The sequence below is a fragment of the Pongo pygmaeus genome, chromosome 1 (assembly GCF_028885625.2).
Source record: "Pongo pygmaeus isolate AG05252 chromosome 1, NHGRI_mPonPyg2-v2.0_pri, whole genome shotgun sequence".
Classification (NCBI taxonomy): domain Eukaryota; kingdom Metazoa; phylum Chordata; class Mammalia; order Primates; family Hominidae; genus Pongo; species Pongo pygmaeus.
In genome coordinates this window covers 144765555-144785067 of record NC_072373.2, presented here as the reverse complement: position 1 = coordinate 144785067, position 19513 = coordinate 144765555, and the positions used below count along the sequence as shown (strand labels likewise).

The following is a 19513-nucleotide window of genomic DNA, read 5'->3' as shown; positions in this document are numbered from 1 at the left end:
TGGCCTGCTCTAAGCACCCCATTCTCCTTTAATAATGTTCATTCCCCTTGCCCTAACTTGTTCAATGTCAGTCTTCCCTGTTGCATGTACATTCCAGGAGGGTAGGGACTGTCACCACTGTATCCTCAGGGCCTAGCAGAGTTAACTGGCACATAACAGGGGCTCAAATACTTGCTTCTGAAGTGAACACGATGCTCTCCCACCTCCATGCCTTTGCTTCTGCGGCTCCCTCAGCCTAGACAGCCTGTAGTCCCATCTCAACCTATTGAAGCCAGAGCTGTCCTTCCAAGCCCAGATTAAACCCCAATTCCTATGTCTGGTCTCCCTGACTTGGGAACAGACACGGCATTGTTCTTCTGTAGTTCGTACATTCTGCTGTATCATAATACATTTGTGTAATTGTGTAGTCATCCTTCCCTGCCTCTCCCAAACCATCAGCTCTTGAAACACAGGAGCTGTACTCCAGAGCCTGGCAGAGTATGGGCACTTGTTAAATATGTGCTCACTTGCCTAAAATCGTTGATGACCAGCATTCTTCAGTCAGCAAAATTCCCACTTCCAGAATCTGTAGTTTGCCACGGAGGGTATTTTTCTGTTTCCTCTCCCCTTATTCTTTCAGAGGTGGGGAGGAAGGTCAGTCAGGGAACCCCTGCCAACTCTTCCTTTAAGAAGTATCTCCCTTTCTCCTCTGGGAGGAGCAGTATATCTGGCACTGAGGTGGAGGGCTCCATTTCCGACTGGGACCCACAGCAGGTTTGTAAGGTGGCATTTGGCATTTTTTTAGCATCACTGCCAGTGACAATCTAAATAATGCAGAGATAATCAATGCAACATCAACTGAGAAGGTGTGAGTAAATCAATGACATCCCCAAGGAATTTTAGAACTGGTCTTTGCATCTGATGAGCATTCACACAGACCATTCAGTTATGATAAAAATATGCCACATGAACTAGCTCTGGGGCTGGGTGAAAGCTTAGAAGCGGCGCCTTTCTGATAGACTGAAGACCCCTGGCTAATAGCAATGTGGGCATATTGACTATCTGTGACGTAACACTATGTATAATTTAGAATGAGCTGCTTGAATAACCGTGTTGTAGAATATTCAGGGCTGTTAAAACTGATGATGTAGATCTACATTTGTTGAGATGGAAAGCGGCCAACAATATTGCTAAGTTGAAGGAAGCAGACTACAGAACAGCATGATTATGTAAAATTATTGCATATTTATACTATCCATTTACAGATCTGTGAATATTCTCTGAAATGTTAATAATAGTTATCTCTGGGTGATAAAATTGTGGGGTAGTTTTTAAATTTACTTTTATAGTTTTTTGTGTTGCTTGGATTTTAACAGTAAGCAGTTATTTTTACAATCATTGAAAGAAAACAATACAGACTGAAAAAACTTGTTGAAAAAAGCCTCATTTAAAAAAAACCTTCAAATTTCCTAAAAGATGCTTACTATAAAACAAAAACAAACTCTTGTATGAATGAGCAAATAAAAAAATCATTCACCTGCCTCCATAACTGAACCACATAACTGACTATGTGCTGAATATGGATAACAGTGAAAGGGATGAAGGGATGCCGTTTGAGGAGAGGCACAGGGGAACTCAAGCTCTCCTGACCTAGTGTGCATAATATGTACACTTTTTAAGTGCCTGAAGTATGAAGTATCACTTCAAATATTATTTTAACCCAAGCTTTGATGGCAATTGATTTACAGGTACGGTATTTTTCTAAGTTCATAGCCTAAAGGACAAGAGAGAAAATATCCCATGACTGACAGCAAAGAAATGATGACTTCATTCCCCATGACAGTTTCTGTTGCAAAGAAAAGAGACATACACTGTTGATCACAGTACAACTCACACTTTATTCCATCGTGATTGGTATACATGTAAGATTGAGACAGCAAGAGACTAAAAATCAGTGCAGAACTTCTCTGAACTAAAGGGCCGTGAAAGGCATGATTGGTTTTGGCACACAGAGTGGATAACCATACATTGGCTGGAATGAGGTGGTCAGGAAAATAAAATGCACAAATCTAACACCATGTTGAAATCATGTCTGAGTTCTGGAGAAAGTTAAAGAGTAAATAATTACAAAGACTGACATGCAACTCTTTACCTTACATTATTCATCTACAGACTATTTTTCTCCCTTAGAGATGAGGAGATGGCCTTAGTAATCTGTTCAGAGTAGCTGAAAAGACCAATCAATACACATTAGAAAGATCTGCCTGATTTCTATAGCAATTCATTATAGCTGAAGAAATAATGCTAAATAATGTATTTTCTCTATATCATCCTTTAACTAAATTGAATCACATCACCCAAGTAATTCTGACTTAACTTTTACTTAGTTAAATATAATTTCTCATGTCTTTTAATGTCAAAAACCAGTTTCTGTTAGTTTATCCATTGGTGTATATCACAACGGACAAGAGGAAAAACTTATGTGATAGTATCTTTCCTTTTCAAAAATAACATTACGCTAATGAGAACATCAAAGAAGTAATACTATGCTGCAAGTAATTTAGGTTTTCACATCATCAATCCCATAGGGAGTCCAAAGAAGCCAGCCTAGCAGGTAACGTAGCAGAGCAGAATGCAATGTAGAAGAGGCACACAGAGTCTAAGTGATTTCTCCAGACAAAGAGAAGGAAAGACAGAAAGAAGCAAAAGAAAGGAAAAGTGAAAAACAGCCTTCTGCAGAACAAATTGTTACAAAGAAAAATCTATTTGCTTGCAATTGATTAAACATAATAGAGAAGAGTTCTTTGATTTGGGATGATAGAAGTAAAGATATTAAAAATTATATGCTGGTAAGCCTAAACTGGCAGATTGGGCCATTTTTCCTGTGGTTGTATTTGAGATGTTGAGCTCTCACAGGGAGAATTTTTGCTTTTGCCAAGGAAGGGCCAGATTTAACCCAAAAGGGCAACCTTGAGAACATTTTATCTTGTTAACTCGGGCATGTGGCTAACATTCATTCTCTCTCTGGTAAAAAGATATTATTCATCTCTGATGAGACGGTTCAAAATATGACAGTGACCAAGACGTGGTTTATTCACAGGATGCACATAATTGGATATCTACATATGGCATGAATTAAAAAGTTAAGCAACAAGGAGGAGAAGGAGGAGAAAAAAACTTTTGCAAATTTCTGACATAAAATAATCAAATAAAAGGGAAAGATAGTGGTTAAGGATGTTTTCATTTTCTCACTTCCATCTGCTACGGGGGAAATGAAATGAATGAAAGTAATTCTCTTTAGGTCACCAACATAAGGAATAATTTGACTGCAAACATAGAGGTGAGCAGAGCAAGACTTGAAGTGATATTTCTTAATCTCTTTGATTCTTAATCTCAAACAACAAGCCACAGGCAATACAGGAAATGTGGAGATGACTAGGAAGTGTGATAATGTGCCTGGATCAGTTACCATTCATTGGAAAGTACCGTTTCCCCTGCCTGTTAATAGGCTGATTCCTGCAGGTTTGAGTAAAGGAATCATCTCTTCCTTCAGTGCTGCATTGTTCTTTGTAAGAGACCCGTGTCAGTTGAAAGTTATGTAATTTAAAGGCTAGAGAAGAAAGAAATTTAAATTGGATTCCACAGTAAATATTCATGGATATTTCAAAGTAGAATTGTCCACTGTCTGGGGTTGGGTTCAAGCATCAAGGTGATCGCTTCCTGAACATGTTCATTGACCATGAGGAGCTGTTTACTCTGGCTCATATTAGACTACTAGTAATCATTTTCAGACATGATGTCTCTTTTGAAAGAAATGACTTTGCTGGCCCAGGATAACTACAAGGGGTAGAAGACTGGAAATAGGTGAGTCAGGGTAGGTGGAAACAGAAATGAGTTGAAGGAAAAAAAAAAAAGAGTTCCTCCAAGGTCATATATGGTCAGTAATGAAGCAAAAATTCATGGTATGTGACTTAAAGACTTTCTAAGACATCGTACCCATGAGATGTTTCCAAGCTTCTTGATCTTTAATCTTTTAGCAACCTTCTGATACTGGATTTACCTTCCTAGGTGTGGTGCCCTACTTCTGGAATTTAGATCTCTGGGGCAAACCCTGTCAGGATGTGCCTCTGCGTAGTTAACACTGCCCCAGACAGCAGCTCTGATTTCAGTCACAGTTCTGCTGAGAAGCCTGTCTGCCCCTGGCAGGGGTGAGGGGAGGGTTGTTGGTGGCAGATGTAGTCAGAGGCAGAGGAGACCAATGGCAGACAGGGTGGACCTGCAGGAAGGTAGCCAGAAGGAAAGACCTTGGGTTTTACCCAAGGTCAAGGTGGCTGTGATAGAAGAGCGAAAGGCAAAAGTAACTAACTGAATTTCAGAATTCAGAAGTAAAAGAGAAAGGAGGAGGATCCCTGGACCAGGGACTTTCACAGGAACCAAACATGATTCATGAAAAAAAAAAAGCAAGCTTATCTGACTGATCAAGAAGACATTCTTCAGAATACACTGGCAACTAAATAATTTTCACACCAAAAATACAAACACTAAATGAGTGTTTCCTTACTAGGATTAATCACATTTTGATAATTCATTAGCTCTGTATCTTCTAGGTTGCTTAATTCATTTAGCAAATCCACAGCTTAGGTACCACCGCGAGGGGAGGGAGGGTGGGGGTGTTGAATGAAGCAATTCAACTTAGAATCAAATTTTGTAAACAAGAGTTAGTAGCACAGTGGCACAGTAGATTGTCAAGGAAAACAACAGGAGTGGGCACAGAGTCATCGGCCTTGCCTGCGCGGTCTTGCCGGCTACCAGGGGGAACTCTGCAGCTCAGGAGTCTACTTTCTTGTTAATTAAAACTGAGCAGCAGGTGAGCAGCCCATCCACCTTTTCCAGTTCAGACATGCTCACGGGGATCAGCATATGGTCCTTCAGTTTCTCATAAACCTACAGTGGGAATCAAGGAAAAGGAAGAAAAGAAGGATTATGTTTTACCATCCTCAGAAGTGGAGAATCAATTTGATTTGTACATCTAGGCTTTTCATTCATTTAATCCCAAGACACACATGCAGTCTCAACCACACACATGCCCACAGTCATCCCCATAGAGCTGGTGGGAACTGGTTAACCACTAGCTCTGTGCTTTAACCTCAAGGCCAAAGATGTGTCAGAAATGTGGTTTTGCTAGAGATGCCTTTACTCTGCCGTTGTCATTGCTAGATTAAGTGGTACGTGGAAGTTGGTGGCCATGTGTCAGTCTGAATATTACTTTCTCTTCACACTTTATTTTTATTTATTTATGTATTTTTGGAGACAGGGTCTTGCTCTGTCGTCCAGGTTGGTGTACAGTGGCGCGACCATGGCTCACTGCAGCCTCGACTTCCCAGGCTCAAGTGATCCTAAGTACCTGGGACAAACAACAGATACACACCACTATGCCTGGCTAATTTTTATTTTTTATTTTCTGTGGAGACAGGGTCTCACTATGTTGCCAGAGCTGGTCTTGGGTTCCTGGGCTCAAGTGATCACCCTGCCTTGGCCTTCCAAAGTGCTGGTATTACAGGCATAAGCCACCACACTAGGCCTTCTCTTCACGCTTTAAAACCCTCTCAACTGTACTTCAGGTTTATTTTCTTACCAACACCACTGGAAAAATTTGACAAGATATAACTTAAGTATTTCAGGTTAAACTGCTTTTAAATTACAGGTATGAATTTTATTAGCATCTTTTGACACTAATAGAAAGCATATGTCAAAACTTCAATTAACAGTTCATAGATTTTTCTGTGATGATCAAACAAAGCATATTTTTAAAAACAGAATCACTTGAAAGTGTACTGCCTAATAACAATCTCCTGTGCTTCTTTAGGAAGCACTGTGTTTCTTAAAATTCAGCACAGTGGTTAAGTAAGAGTGTTGGAGCCAGAGTAGGGTCCCAAACCCAGTTCTGTCAACCTACTACTTAAAGAATTATTTCAGTGAAGTGACATTCCCTCTGAGCCTCGGTTTACTTCTCTGTAATATTGGAATAGTAATGTTGCCCCCATAGGGCTGTTACAAGGACTGAATAAGATAATACACCTGGGATGCCTGGCACCCTGCCTGGCACGGGGGAAGCCCTCAGTAAACAGGGATATTATTAATACTATTGTTATTTTTGAGAGACACATGGCTGAATCGGGGGGCAGTGAATAATCATCTGCTGGTCAGATGATCAATGTGGCTGAAGAGGGATGAATGATTCAGACCTGTATTTCTCAAAGTGAGCTCTGTGACTGGGTACTTGTTGATATTGCAGATTCTAGGGTGGGGGTCCAGGAACTTGCATTTTTAGCAACCCTGATGTGCATTAAAGTATGAGATCCATTACTCATCTAAGAGCTGGGTAAGCCCCAGTCCTGGGTCAGGAGTCCTCTATTTTCCTCAGGTTCACACTTTCAGCCATGGAAATAGAAAAAATTATCTATGTATTCCCTCACCCATTTCTTTTTATCTGCTCAGAAAGAGGCTGTGATTAGAGAGTGAACCTAGTAATTATATAATATTGCATATTTAAAAGGTAGTATAAAATATTTTCTAATATTTGCAAAGCTTAAGACAAAAAAAAAAATCAATGATTACTAAAGCCTCTTCTGTAATGCATAGTATAAATATCTTGTTCCTCCGGGCAGAGATGAGATGCTGAGTGCCTAGAAGATATGGACACTTGAAGAATCTATGGACGAGCACTGTTATGTTTGCTTGGTAGGGTAAAATCGAAATTACTAAAGTATATAGATGAGACTGGCAGAGTACGCTGAAAAACAAGGGAGATTTTCTTAGACCAGGAAAAGCATTCCAGATCCAGAGAGAGCTCCCTTATTGGAACACAAACACAGAGACTCCTAGAGCGACCAGTTGGCTGATTTCGAGTGTACCATATTACTACCTGCTGTATCTTTTCAGTGAAGAGCTTTTTGCTACCTAGCACGGGCAGTTTCTTCTTTCTGCAGCCCTGACAATGAACACCCACCACTCTGGGTCATTCATACTCCTCTACCTAAAGAAACAAATGGCCAGGTGTGGTGGCTCATGCCTATGCACTTTGGGAGGCTGAGGTGGGAGGATCCTTTAAGCCCAGGAGTTTGAGACTAGCTCGGGCAACGTAGGGAGACCCCCGTCTCTACAAAAAATAAAAAATTAGCCAGGTATAATGGTGCATGCTTGTAGTCCCAGCTACTCGGGAGGCTGAAGTAGGAGGATTGTTCAGCCCGGGAATTTGAGGCTGCAGTAAGCCATGATTATGCCACTGCACTCCAGCCTGGGCAACAGAGCAAGATCCTGTCTCAAAAAAAAAAAAAAAAAAAAAGGACTGGGCATGGTGGCTCATGCCTGTCATCCCAGCACTTTAGGAGGCCCAGGAGGCCCAGACAGGCAGACTGCTTGAGCTCAAGAATTTGATACCAGCCTGGGCAATATAACGAAACCCCATCTCTATTAAAATACAAAAATTAGCCAGGTTGTGGTGGTGTATGCATGTAGTCCCAGCTACTCAGGAGGCTGAGGTGGGAGGATCTCTGGAGCCCGGGAGGTGGGGTTGCAGTGAGCCAAGATCGTGCCACAGCACTCCAGCCTGGGTAACAGAGTGAGACCCTGTCTCAAAAATAATAATAATAATAATAACAATAATAAATAAAAAAATAAAAAGAAATAAAAAGAAAAGCTGCCCTTTTCTGAGGGGCAGCTCAGATCTGTCAGAAAACAATGATACCGTTGACCATCTAATTGTAGGTCTTCATGCTTAATGAGTATCTGAGGGTGGGAAAGTACATTTAATCAGAGCTGGGGCATAGACTTGGGTGAGTACTTATTTGAAAATCTGAGTATTTATTTGAAAAGCTTTGAATACCCGGCATGATCATCTCAATTACTATGCATGCATTAGTGAGCAATGACATGAATGAGAAAAGTGAAACACATTTTCCTTGTGCCCTAAATTGTATTATCCTTTCTTTTCTTAATTGTTTGATATGTATACAGGAAAAGGAGGCTCCTATTGGTCACTCCATTATGAAAAAATCCCCAGGGAGGCCGACCCAGCTGCAGTAGCCAGAAGGGATATTGTTTTACCTTTGCACTTTCTGGATACTCTTCCGGGGTTCGGTGCAGTAAGACGTGCCCTTTGCTGGGGATATTTAGATATATACAGTTTGCTGCTATGTCATCAGGCACAGTGAGTTTGTCGTAGCGGTGGTCACTCATCTGTTGCATGATCTATAAAGAGAAACAAAGCAGGCCTAAGAAGAGTATCTCCCCACATTTTCAAACAGAAGGAAGGCAGTGTGGTAGGATACAAGCTTGGAACTGACACTTTAGGCTGTTCCTCTGTTCAAATTCCCATCTATTACCTCCAGTCACTTAGAACCAGACAAGGAAAACTTGATTAAGCTATGAGTCTCTGGAAGAATCGCAAGGGTTTTTGTTGTTCTTCAAAAGTATGTGTTTGTCTCTCTTTTCTTTTAAGGTTTTAAAACTGTCTATTATTTTTCTAGTCTTTGTTCGTAAGACCTATCAGTAAGATGCAAAATGGCCACATGTAAGGCCCAGCAGGGGTTTTGATATCTTTGGTCTTTGGCTAAGCAGGGCTGCCTCCTCTATAGGAAAGAAGGGCCATACCAGTAATCAGAATAGTCAATAATGTGAATCTGATTAATCAGTAACACCACACATGTGTGTGTAACACACACACACACACTTTGCTCTTCCATATACTTTTAAACTGAATTCACCTGTTCATTGGCAGGTGATGGCCTTAATACAATGAGCATAAAAGCCACCTGGGGAGAATGAGAAAATCATATTCCCAGGCCTCACCCTTAGGGAAAGCTGGTTTGGCAAATTTTGGGTGAGGCATAGGAATTTTGCATTTTGAAGCCCTACAGATAATTTTGAGGCAGAGGTTCCCTGGACCACAACTGGAGAGAAAAAAAAAAAAACCTACTTGGCAGGTCTATTCTTCAAATGATGAACTTATTAGTATCCTAGCATAAAATAACTTTAAAAACAACACAAAAATGAACTCTGCACAAAATTTAAAATTTTGATACCTCATCCTTACTTCCTCAACATAATCAAAACTCTCAAAAAACAACACTCCTCCCCCTAACAACAAGAATATCCAAATTTAAAAAAATCCCACAAAAACAAATATTATTTGGGGTTTAGTCATGTAGACTCTTTCTACTCTTTATCAATATCCATACAGTTTTAAGGAATCTGCTGAAATGTCATGCTAGGAAGGTATAATATGATCTTTTCCACAATCTGGTTCTAATCTACCTTTATGGTCCCATCTACTTTTACTTTTCAGTGTCTGTATGGAAATGTGCTTCATATTACTAGGCAGACATGCCCACTCAGTCATGGGGGCACTGGATAGTAAGATTTATGGTATGAAAAGCAGAAGAGAGACAGCATGCTTCCTGTAGAAAATTCATTCCTAAGAGTGGCACACAGTAAGCCCTTCCTGACTCACCAGTCAGGTAAATCATTCACTTCTAGTGTGGAATATGTCAAGGGTGGAGAGAGGCCAAGAGCAATCCCATAATGGAATACCCTTCACTTGGAAGGAAACATCAGGAATGGGGATGAGCTTAAGCACTGTATGAAAGGCTGAGACATACAGATGAACAGGACACAGACCCAGTTTTCCAAGATTACAGTTTAGTGGAGGAAACTGACAGAAAAATAGATAATTATATTACAATAAGAACTAGCAGGACACCATGCCAAACATTTTACATTTATTATCTAATCTCAAAATTATATTTTACAGATGAAGAAACTGCACTGAGAGAGGTCAAATAACTTGCTTTAGGTCATATAGGTAGATTCAAACCCAGATCTGTGCAACTCAAAATGTTTCTTAATCATCTCACTTTGCTCTTTCTCAACTTCTGTAGCAGCAAACTACCAACTACAAACTACATAACACCTACTTTTTCACATTCACTTGATACTTATTATTTATTCTCTGGCAGTACCATTAATTCTTCTCTTGTATGTAATCCTGTTATGACCTGCTAAAGTCTGGTATAGGTAAAGGACTTAAATGGACAGCTCTCTTGCACTTTTGAATTTAAATTGTTCTTGAAGGGATAGGCCCATAGAGGGGATCACCTATGGAGTGGGTCTTTCTTTACAGCCCTGATTAGAAACCTTAGATCTAATCCAACATGTGGGCAATTAAGTTAAAGACACTCCTAAAGATTAATTTTTCTAAGAAAATTAACAACATATTCAATTTAGCCCTTTATAAAATGGATATGCCCAGAAATAATAGGAAGAAGCTTGAGAGAATGAAAAAATAGACCCAAGTAGCTCTTTTGTTACAAATTGCAATTTAGTTCTTCTTATGCAGATTTTCTTTTTGGCTGCTTTCAAAACACAATAATAGCAGCTTCCATTTATTATTGTGTGCGAGGGAACAGATGAAGACCGCCTGAGCCCAGGAGTTTGAGACCAGCCTGGGCAACATGGCGAAACCCTGTCTCTACAAAAAAATTAGCTGGGTGTGGTGGCACACACCTGTAGTCACCTCCTCAGGAGGCTGAGGTGGGAAGATCATAGAGGTTGCCACGAGCCGAGATAGTGCCACTGCACTCCAGCCTGAGCCACAGATAATCTGTCTTAGAGTCTAATCCTTAGTCTTAAAAACCACAAAAGACTAGACCCACCATATTCTCACAATTACTTCTTCAGCTTCCTTCTTTCTAAGGCCTACGTTAACATGTAATCTAGTAGTGTTGCAGGCTTAGCATCCCTTCTACCTAGATCCCCTAGAGAGATAATTGCTACAAAGTTCCCAAGCTTTTTGGAATAAGGACAAATTTTACTATGAGTTTTTGTGCAGTTTCGCTCTCTTCAACCAGATTGCTACCTCCTTGAATGCAGATCCAGGCATAATGAGGTGGACAGAGCATGGGCTTCAGAGTCAGAAAGGTCTGGGTCTGAAGCCTTGCTCAGCCACACACTAATTGTGTGACTTTGGGAAAGTCACGTATGCCCTGTGAGCCTCAATTCCCTCAGCAGTAAAATGGGATGGGAATGCTATACCTATCCTCCACAGGGTAACTCTGAAGATTATTTTTAAAAAACCCAAAACAGATAATGTACATAAAATGCTTAGCACAAGCTTCTAGCAGATATTAAATGTGTAATAAAAGTCAGTTCACTTCTCTCTTTGTTTCTTGCAAGTCACTTGACATATAGCAGGTGACCAAAATATGTTCGCACTAACTGGTTCATTTCTTCATTCCTTTCACCTTTTTAAAAGCTATGGAGAACCTCAGGAGGGCACTGTGATGAACTGTGGTCAATCACATGGGTAAACAATTGGATTCCCTCAGAGAAACAAGGTATGGTCTATGTCTAGAAATAGAAATACAATTCATTATTTTTAATGTGAAAAAACATGGCTAAAATCAACGAGGCCAAGGTTTGTCTGTTTTTCAAAGCCATACAGAAGGGCACTATACTCTATGGTCCTAACTCAAATGACTCTGGATGACAAAGTAAGACAACAGGGGGGTGGACCTGGAATTACCTACAGAGTACGTGGCACCTAAGGACATTCACAGAAAGAAAGAAAAGAAAAACTTTTGTGTATATCAAACTGAACACATAAGCCTCTGTCAGGTTGTGACCCCAATTTAGTAAAATAGTCCATAAACCCAATGGGCAGATTGACTTCTTCATAGTAGAGTAGGGCTGCCTTGATACGCAAGGTGGCAGTTAGGATTTGTGAAGCTTCTAGACAATAGCTTTTGATCAGTCTCACAAATGTGCTTTTTTCCAGGTGCAGGGAATGGGATTCCACTATGTCTAAATCTCTGCTTATTATGTGCTGTTGAGGGTAGAACAAGATGGCCAGTCTGCTCATGTTTGCAGTCAGAACTGGACAGTCATCCTGTCACACGAATTGGACCTAGTTTACCCAAGAAGTTCAGAATTTCTTCCAGACAACTGGGGAGGCAGTTCTCTGAGCCAGAGGTTTACTAAGTAGGACCCCAGTGGTTTGAGGACCTCAGAGAGATCCTTACAACATGTATACACAACCACTGCTACCTGGTCAACCTAGACACAAAACAAAATCTAGAAAATCTATTACTCCCATTGACTTACTTTTCTAAGCAATTGGGAGAACTGTGTGTGGCATATTTTGGCCCACACATTCAGGCTAAGTGCTCCCACCACTCATCATCACCAGATAACTGCCAGTTGGTTTTCCAGTTTAATTTGTGGTCTGCAGATGCCTCATTGTACTCTTTATCCACAGACAAATAAATCACCCGTGTCTCTTAGTACCAGATGAGTTGAAAGAGAAAGCAGCATGGCAAGACTACATCTCCTAGGCCTGACTTTATTCACTGGATCTAGCGGTCTGGGCAAATTCCCCACCTTTCAGCGTGACTCATGCATGTCCGGTGGTGACTACAAAGCAGAAGCATGGAATGTCATACATTCCAGAGGAAGTGTTCTCAGGGATTGTTATCAGTGCTGACTTCTTGTTTACCAGTGAGGAAACAAACTAAAATCTCCAAGGTTGTGCCCATCTCAGAAAGTACCACGTGTCACTGGAGTGACAGGGCCTGTCCAGTTGACTTCAGCTGTTTCCATGCTCTGCCCTATCCCCCAACCTCACCTCCTTGAGTGAACAATCCTCTCCCCTACTTGGTTCCTATTTGAATTGTTCTTCAGTTACTGGCATGTATTTGAAATTCTAATCACTCTTCACTCTTTAATGCTTCTTCCTTTTCTGAGCCTTATTTTTATCATTTAAAGCTTCTGGTGGGGACATTCCTATACTTACTAACATAAAGGCCAGTATCTAATTTAGAATTATTTGAGGACAGTTTCAATTTTTCATTACTGGGAGGAAAGGAATTATATCTTTAGTGGGGAAATAATTTAATGCTGAGAATATATGAAGTAATTCACTGATAAATTCTACTGAGAGTTACTCTTAAAATAAATGTCTTAACAAAACCCCAACAAAGCTACCTTAGCAGAAGCTTTTAAATTAATTTATCAAGACTCCACGGTTATCATTTTAATACAGGTTTAAGAATATGCCCAAAGAAATGACTTTTAATAATGAACAGGCCCCATTTGGAGCAGTGAGTAGTTCTGCTTAACTGAAAAAAATTACAAAAGTTATGTCAGGTGTAGCCTTTCTAAATGAAAGGGATGTATGAAGTGGTAACTGCAGATAACAAACAAGAAATATGCTTTTCCCCCTTGAAAATGCTAAAGGTGCTTATTATAGACACAAAGAGTTTTGTCTTTTGGGACAAAGAACAGATCTCTCCTTTCCTGTCGGAGTAATTATTTTCCTTTCTCTTGTATGTTGTTATTGTCTGAATAAGCTTACCATTTATTTGTAGCTGGGTTCAGGAGACACATGTATGTACACAAGACAGGGTGCTGGCCATTCAGTAGGGAACATGCAGAGAAAGATGCAGGAAGGCTGTGTCGCTCTTGAATATCTTTCCCTTTTTACACCCTAATGGGCACTGTGAGGATGTGTTCACACATCCTGCCTGGTAGGGCATCACCTTAAAGAGCTCAGTCTCCTGAGGACTGAGCAACAGTGAGGCCAAGGAACAGGTTCTGTTTCCCCTTTGTGGATGCACAGAAGCTTTGTTAAAAGATGAGCACCATTTCAAATATCCCGAGAATGTAGCTGTTGGGCCGTTTAGTTCTGTGTTCCAACATTTTTTTCCTAAAAAAGCATGGAGGAGGTGGTACTGCTCCAGTGCTGTATGTAGTGTTTTTCCAACCCCAGGGACTGTACTTCCTGCTTCTCACTGTGTCTCAAGCCAGAATGGAAAGGAGACACACCTAAACCCTCCACACGTCACCATAAATTCCTTTCGCTAAGAACAGATTACTCGATATCCTGAGAGGCCCCAGACTCAACTCTGAATGATACAAATGAGTTCTACAGGATTTGGGGGAAAGATCTGAGAAGTCAAGTTGCCGTTCTGAATGCCCTTTCTGAATTTTGCCAAAGGAATGATTCCACTTTATGGAAACTAATTTGAGTGATTATTATTGGGATTAGATCAATTGGTGGTCAGCTCTGTTCAACAATCTTTTATGGTATGCCCCCTTCAGGCTCAGCACAATGGCAGTGTGAGGTGGGAAAGGGAAAGAGATGCCTTCAGGAGATGAAAATCTCATTTAAGGCAGGACAAGCACATGAAGAGTATGCTAGCAGTAAAAAGACAGTCAACCTCACTTTTATCACAGGCAACTCCTTAACGAAGAAGGCACGCAGCTGTAGGGAGGAAATAGCTCTGAGAATCATTGTGGCCACACTGTCATGGTCTGTTATGCAGCTGCTGGTTGGAGGAATTGGCCTTGCTCCCCAGGGTGGAGCTGTCACAAAATAGAGTGGGAATTGTCTGGCTTTCAGCCCAAGAGAATCTGCATGGCAAGCTGCATTAACAACCAGGCATTTCCGGCAGTTCCCAACATTTCTGGGAATTTTCTCATCCAAACGACTGAAAGCCCACTCCATTCTCTTGCTTCTTACTCATACTTTCTTTGTATAACGGTAATTATGTTTTAAAAAATCCTGGGCTATGTTGTTTCATGGAACAATTTAGAACTTATTGGTCAAACTCTGAAGCAAAGGTATATAAAAGGTAGTCAGAGATGTTTAGGGAATATTCAAAGCACATTTTTGGGTCACTCATAATTGATCTTTATATTCATATATATATATTCATATATATGTATATATATAACATAATGCACCCATCTTAACATATCAAAGCTAAATCAATATTAAAAACAACTGACTATAGAGTCTATTGATACAATATATGATGCCCAAGTACACTCTTCATTGCTACTGCATATCTAAAATCATTTATTGATTTATCCATCCATCAAGAGTGTATCGAGAGCCTGACAACATACCAGCATCAAGCCCTGGAGGTCTTTTTAAGGCTGAGCCAATATAGCTATGGATAACATTCTAAAACTGATAGCATATTTTCATGTTTTATAGTCTTTCCACAGACTAGTTCAAAATGAACACTGCCTGAGAGGGGCTTTAAGATGACTGACTAGAGGCACTGGACACCTGTTTCCCCAGCAAAGAAGAGCCAAAATAGCAAGTAGATAATCATACTTTGAATAGACATCTAAGAGAGAATGCTGGAATTCAGCAGAGAAGTGACAGAAAACACCTGAGATACTGAAGGAGAGGGAGGCAAGGTAGACAGCCTGGCTGGAATCAGCTGGGAGCCCAGAGAGGGTCCCTAGTGAGAGGAAAGGGTAAGTGAGAGATTCCCAGTGGTCCATGTTCCCATGCTGACTCCCGAAATCCTAGTCGTAAGAGTCTCTCAAACCCCAAGGACCCTGAAATTGGTATTCCCAGGGTCCGTGTGGCAGCATTGCTCCAGAGAGGGAGCCCACTCGGGTCCCATGTACCCACTTAGTCCTGGACAGATAAAGAGCCAGTTAGAGAGCCCATTTCCCACCAGACTGCATTGTGCCCTGGGACCCAGCAACCCCTGTATCTTCACATCCTTGGAGCCCCACTAACAGAGCGCTGCAGGGTGCAATGCAGGCTGGACACAGTAGAGTGGCAGGGTCTCCAGAACTCTAGCCCACACATTGTACTGCACACTGGGGAGGGTGATCCTGGGACAAAGGGAGCTGAAGCACGTGTTTCCCAGAGCATGAAACCTGACTTCCTGGGGCCACTGTCAATGAGAGAAAACCCTGCTCCCACAGTAGAAGGGCTACTTCACACTAGCATGTGTCCTGAGGTCAGGCTGCCACCATTGCCATAGCCACCTGAGCATACCATCTGGGGCTTGGAAATTGCTCAGCCTTGTTCACCACAGCCTGGGTCCAAGGGCCCCATGTGGGGCCTGAGAATAGGCCTGTCTGGCCTGGCACCACCCCTGTCCTCCCTCAATGCCCAAGCACATTGCCTGGGGGCCTAAGGATTGCCCCTCCCCATTGGTTGACCCAGGTGCACATGCATGCCATCAGGGTGCCTAACAAAGGTCCAGAAAACCTGCTGCTGAAACCCAAGCATGCTGTCTGGAGGCTGGGGGACTGCCTCACCTTGACTACCACAGCTGGCATCTGGGCAATCCTCCCGGGACCTGAGAATAGGCCTGCCCAGCCTGCCACCACCACCACTGCTGGCAATCTTCTGCATGCACTACCTGGAGGATTGGGGACTGGGCTGCCCAGCCCATTGCAGCCACTGCTAATATCAGTGAGTGCCCATGGGGAGCCTGAGGACTCATCCAGTCATCTGGCACACCGCTGCCATAACCAGCACCCAAGAAAGCTGCCTGGAGGCCCCAAAATCAGCCCGTCTGGACTTGCTAACACTGGCGCCCACATATGCCACCCTGGGACCCAAGAACAGGCATGCTTGGTCTGCCGCTGCCAACAGCAGGGCCTGAGGACTGGCCCACCTGGCGTCCTATCCCCAGGAAAACCTCAGCATAACCTCCACTAACAACTGCAGCCTATGCCACTGAGGAAATCATAGACACCACTGATGGTATATAGCCAAAGAAATCCTATGGAGACTACACCACTATATATGCCCAGAATAAAAGCAAAAGTGCCCTAACCAACCAACACCATAGATCCATCTACAGGAAAATGTCTTCCCCTATGAAAGCCAATCTAAAAAATTGGAGGAAGTGACTGTTACACCAGATGCACAGATATCAATGAAAGGACACAGAAATACGAAAAAGCAAGGAAATATGACACTTCCAAAGGAACATAATAATTCTCCAGAAACAGATTCCAATAAAAACTAAATTTATGAAGTGCCTGAAAAAGAATTCAAAATAACAACATTAAGGAAGTTCCATGATATACAAGAGAACACAGATAAACAATAAAAAGAAATTTAAAAAACAACTCAGGATATGAATGAGAAATTTACCAAGGAGATAGACATATAAAAAAGAACCAAAGAGAAATCCTGAAACTGAAGAATTCAATGAATGAAATAAAAAATGCAATGAGAACTTCAACAGGATACTAAATCAAGAAGAATTTCAGAACTTTAAAAAGAAGAAAAAAAAAACAAGAAAGAAGAAAGCCAGTGTGACCTATGGGCCACCATAAAGCAACAAAATATTTGAATTTTGGGTGTTCCCAAGGGTGAGAGAAGTTTAATGGCATAGAAAAACAATTTAACAAAATAATACCTTAAAACTTCCTAAGTCTAGCAAGAGATTTAGAAACAGGAAGCTCAAAGATTCCCAAATAGATACAACCCCAAAAAATCTTTTCCCCAGCATATTATAGTCAAACAGTCTGATATGTCCCCACCCAATTCTCATCATGAATTATAATCCCCATAACCCCCAGGTGTCTAGGGAGAGACCAGGGGGAAGTAATTGGATCACGGGGACGGTTCCCCACATGCTGTTCTCATGATAGTGAGTGAGTTCTCATGAGATCTGATGGTTTGATAAGTGTTTGGTAGTTCCTCCTGCATTCATTCTCCTTCCTGCTGCCTTGTGAAGAAGGTGCTTTGCTTCCCCTTTGCCTTCCACCGTGATTCTAAGTTTCCTGAGGCCTCCCCAGCCTTGCAGGACTGTAAGTCAATTAAACCTCTTTCCTTTATAAATTACCCAGTCTTAGACAGTTATTTAAAGCAGTATGAAAATGGACTAATACACTGTAAAAAGTCAAAGACAAATAATTCTAAAAACAGCAAGAGAAAAACATCTGATATGGTTTGGCTCTGTGTCCCCACCCAAATCTCATGTTGAATTGTAATTCCCAATGTTGGGGGAGGGACCTGGAGGGAGATGATTGGTCATGGGGGCAGATTTCCCCCTTACTGTTCTCATGATAGTGATTTCTCACAAGATCTGATGGCTTAAAAGTGTGGGCATTTCCCCCTTCACTCTCTTTTCCTCTTGCTCCACCATGTGAAGAAGGTGCTTCCTTACCCTTCCACCATGATTATGTTTCCTGAGGCCTCCCAGCCATGCCTCTTGTACAACCTGCAGAATTGTGAGTCAATTAAACCTCTTTTCTTTATAAACTACCTACTCTCAGGTAGTTCTTTATAGCAATGTGAGAATGGATTACTATAGCATCTAGATACAAAGAAGTCTCCATCAGACTAACAGCACATTTCTAATCTGAAACTTTACAGTCTAGAAGAAAATGGGATGATATATTCAAAGTGCTGAATGAAAAAAACTTCCAATTAAGGGTACTATATCCATCCAGTAAAATTATCCTTCATAAATGAAGGACAAATTCAGAGTTTCCCAAACAACCAAAAACTGAGGGAATTCATCACCAAGAGACCAGTCCTCCAACAAATGCTTGAGAAAGTCCTATTCCTGGAAGTGAAAGAACAATACCTTCCATCATGAAAACACACAAAAGTATAAAACTTATTGGCAGAGCAAACACACGAATGAGGAAGAGAAAGGATTCAGATGTTACCAATACAGAAAACCACCAAACCACAATGATAAACAGTAAGAGTGAAAGAAAAGAACAAAGGATATATAAAACATCCAGAAAACCATTAAATAACAGGAATAAGTCCTCAAATATCAATAATAACCTTGAATGTAAATGGCTTAAATTTTTAACTTAAAGATATGAAGTGGCTGAGTGGATTAAAAAACCCGTGACCTATCCAAAGTAATGAGGGTTATTAAAAAATATTTTTGTAAAACCCATGACCTAACTATATGCTGCCTAGTGAAACTCACTTCACCTATAAAAAGACAAACATGGGCTGAAAGTAAAGGGACAGAAAAAATATTCCACACAAACAAACCAAAAGCAAGCAGGAGTAGATATATTTATATCAGATAAAACAGATTTTTAATGAAAAACAGTAAAAAGAAACAAAGAAGGTTATTATGTAATGACAAATGGATCAATTAAGCAAGAGAATATAACAGTTCTAAATATATATGCACCCAACACTGAAGCACCCAGATATAAAAAGCGAATGTTGGCTGGGCATGGTGGCTCACATCTGTAATCCCAGCCAGCACTTTGGGAGGCTGAGGTGAGTGGATCACTTGAGCTCAGTAGTTCAAGACCAGCCTAGGCAACATGGTGAAACCCCATCTCTACAAAAAATACAAAAATGAGCTGAGAATGGTGGTGCATGCCTGTAGTCTCAGCTGCTTGGAAGGCTGAGGTGGGAGGATGGCTTAAGCCTGGGAGGCAGAGGTTGCAGTGCGCCAAGATTGTATCACTGTACTCCAGCCTGGGTGACAAAGCGAGACCCTGTCTCAAAAATAAAATAAAAAACAAATGTCATTAGATCTAAAGGGAGAGACAGACTCCAATACAATAATAGCTAGGGACTTCAACACTCCACTCTCAGCAAAAGACAGAAAGTGAACAAAGAAAGTTAGATTTAAACTGCACTTTAGACCAAATGTACCAAAAATCTATGGAACATTTCATCCAATAGCTGCAGAATACACATTCTTCTTATCAGCCATCAAGAACA

General features: G+C 41.2%; 1 protein-coding gene across 21 annotated transcripts in view; it reads right to left on the bottom strand.

Annotated features, from left to right (window-relative positions):
- Window positions 1-1857: 1857 nt before the first annotated feature.
- Window positions 1858-19513, bottom strand: part of DDAH1 (dimethylarginine dimethylaminohydrolase 1) — a 266616-nt gene continuing 248960 nt past the window's right edge. For all 21 annotated transcript variants that reach the window (XM_063653377.1, XM_063653399.1, XM_063653345.1 and 18 more), the window contains 2 exons: window positions 8086-8229; window positions 1858-4923 (listed from right to left, as the gene is read on the bottom strand). In XM_063653377.1, the coding sequence (XP_063509447.1) occupies window positions 4807-4923; window positions 8086-8229 (261 nt within the window). In that variant the 3' untranslated portion in view covers window positions 1858-4806. The remainder of the gene's footprint in view (window positions 4924-8085; window positions 8230-19513) is intronic.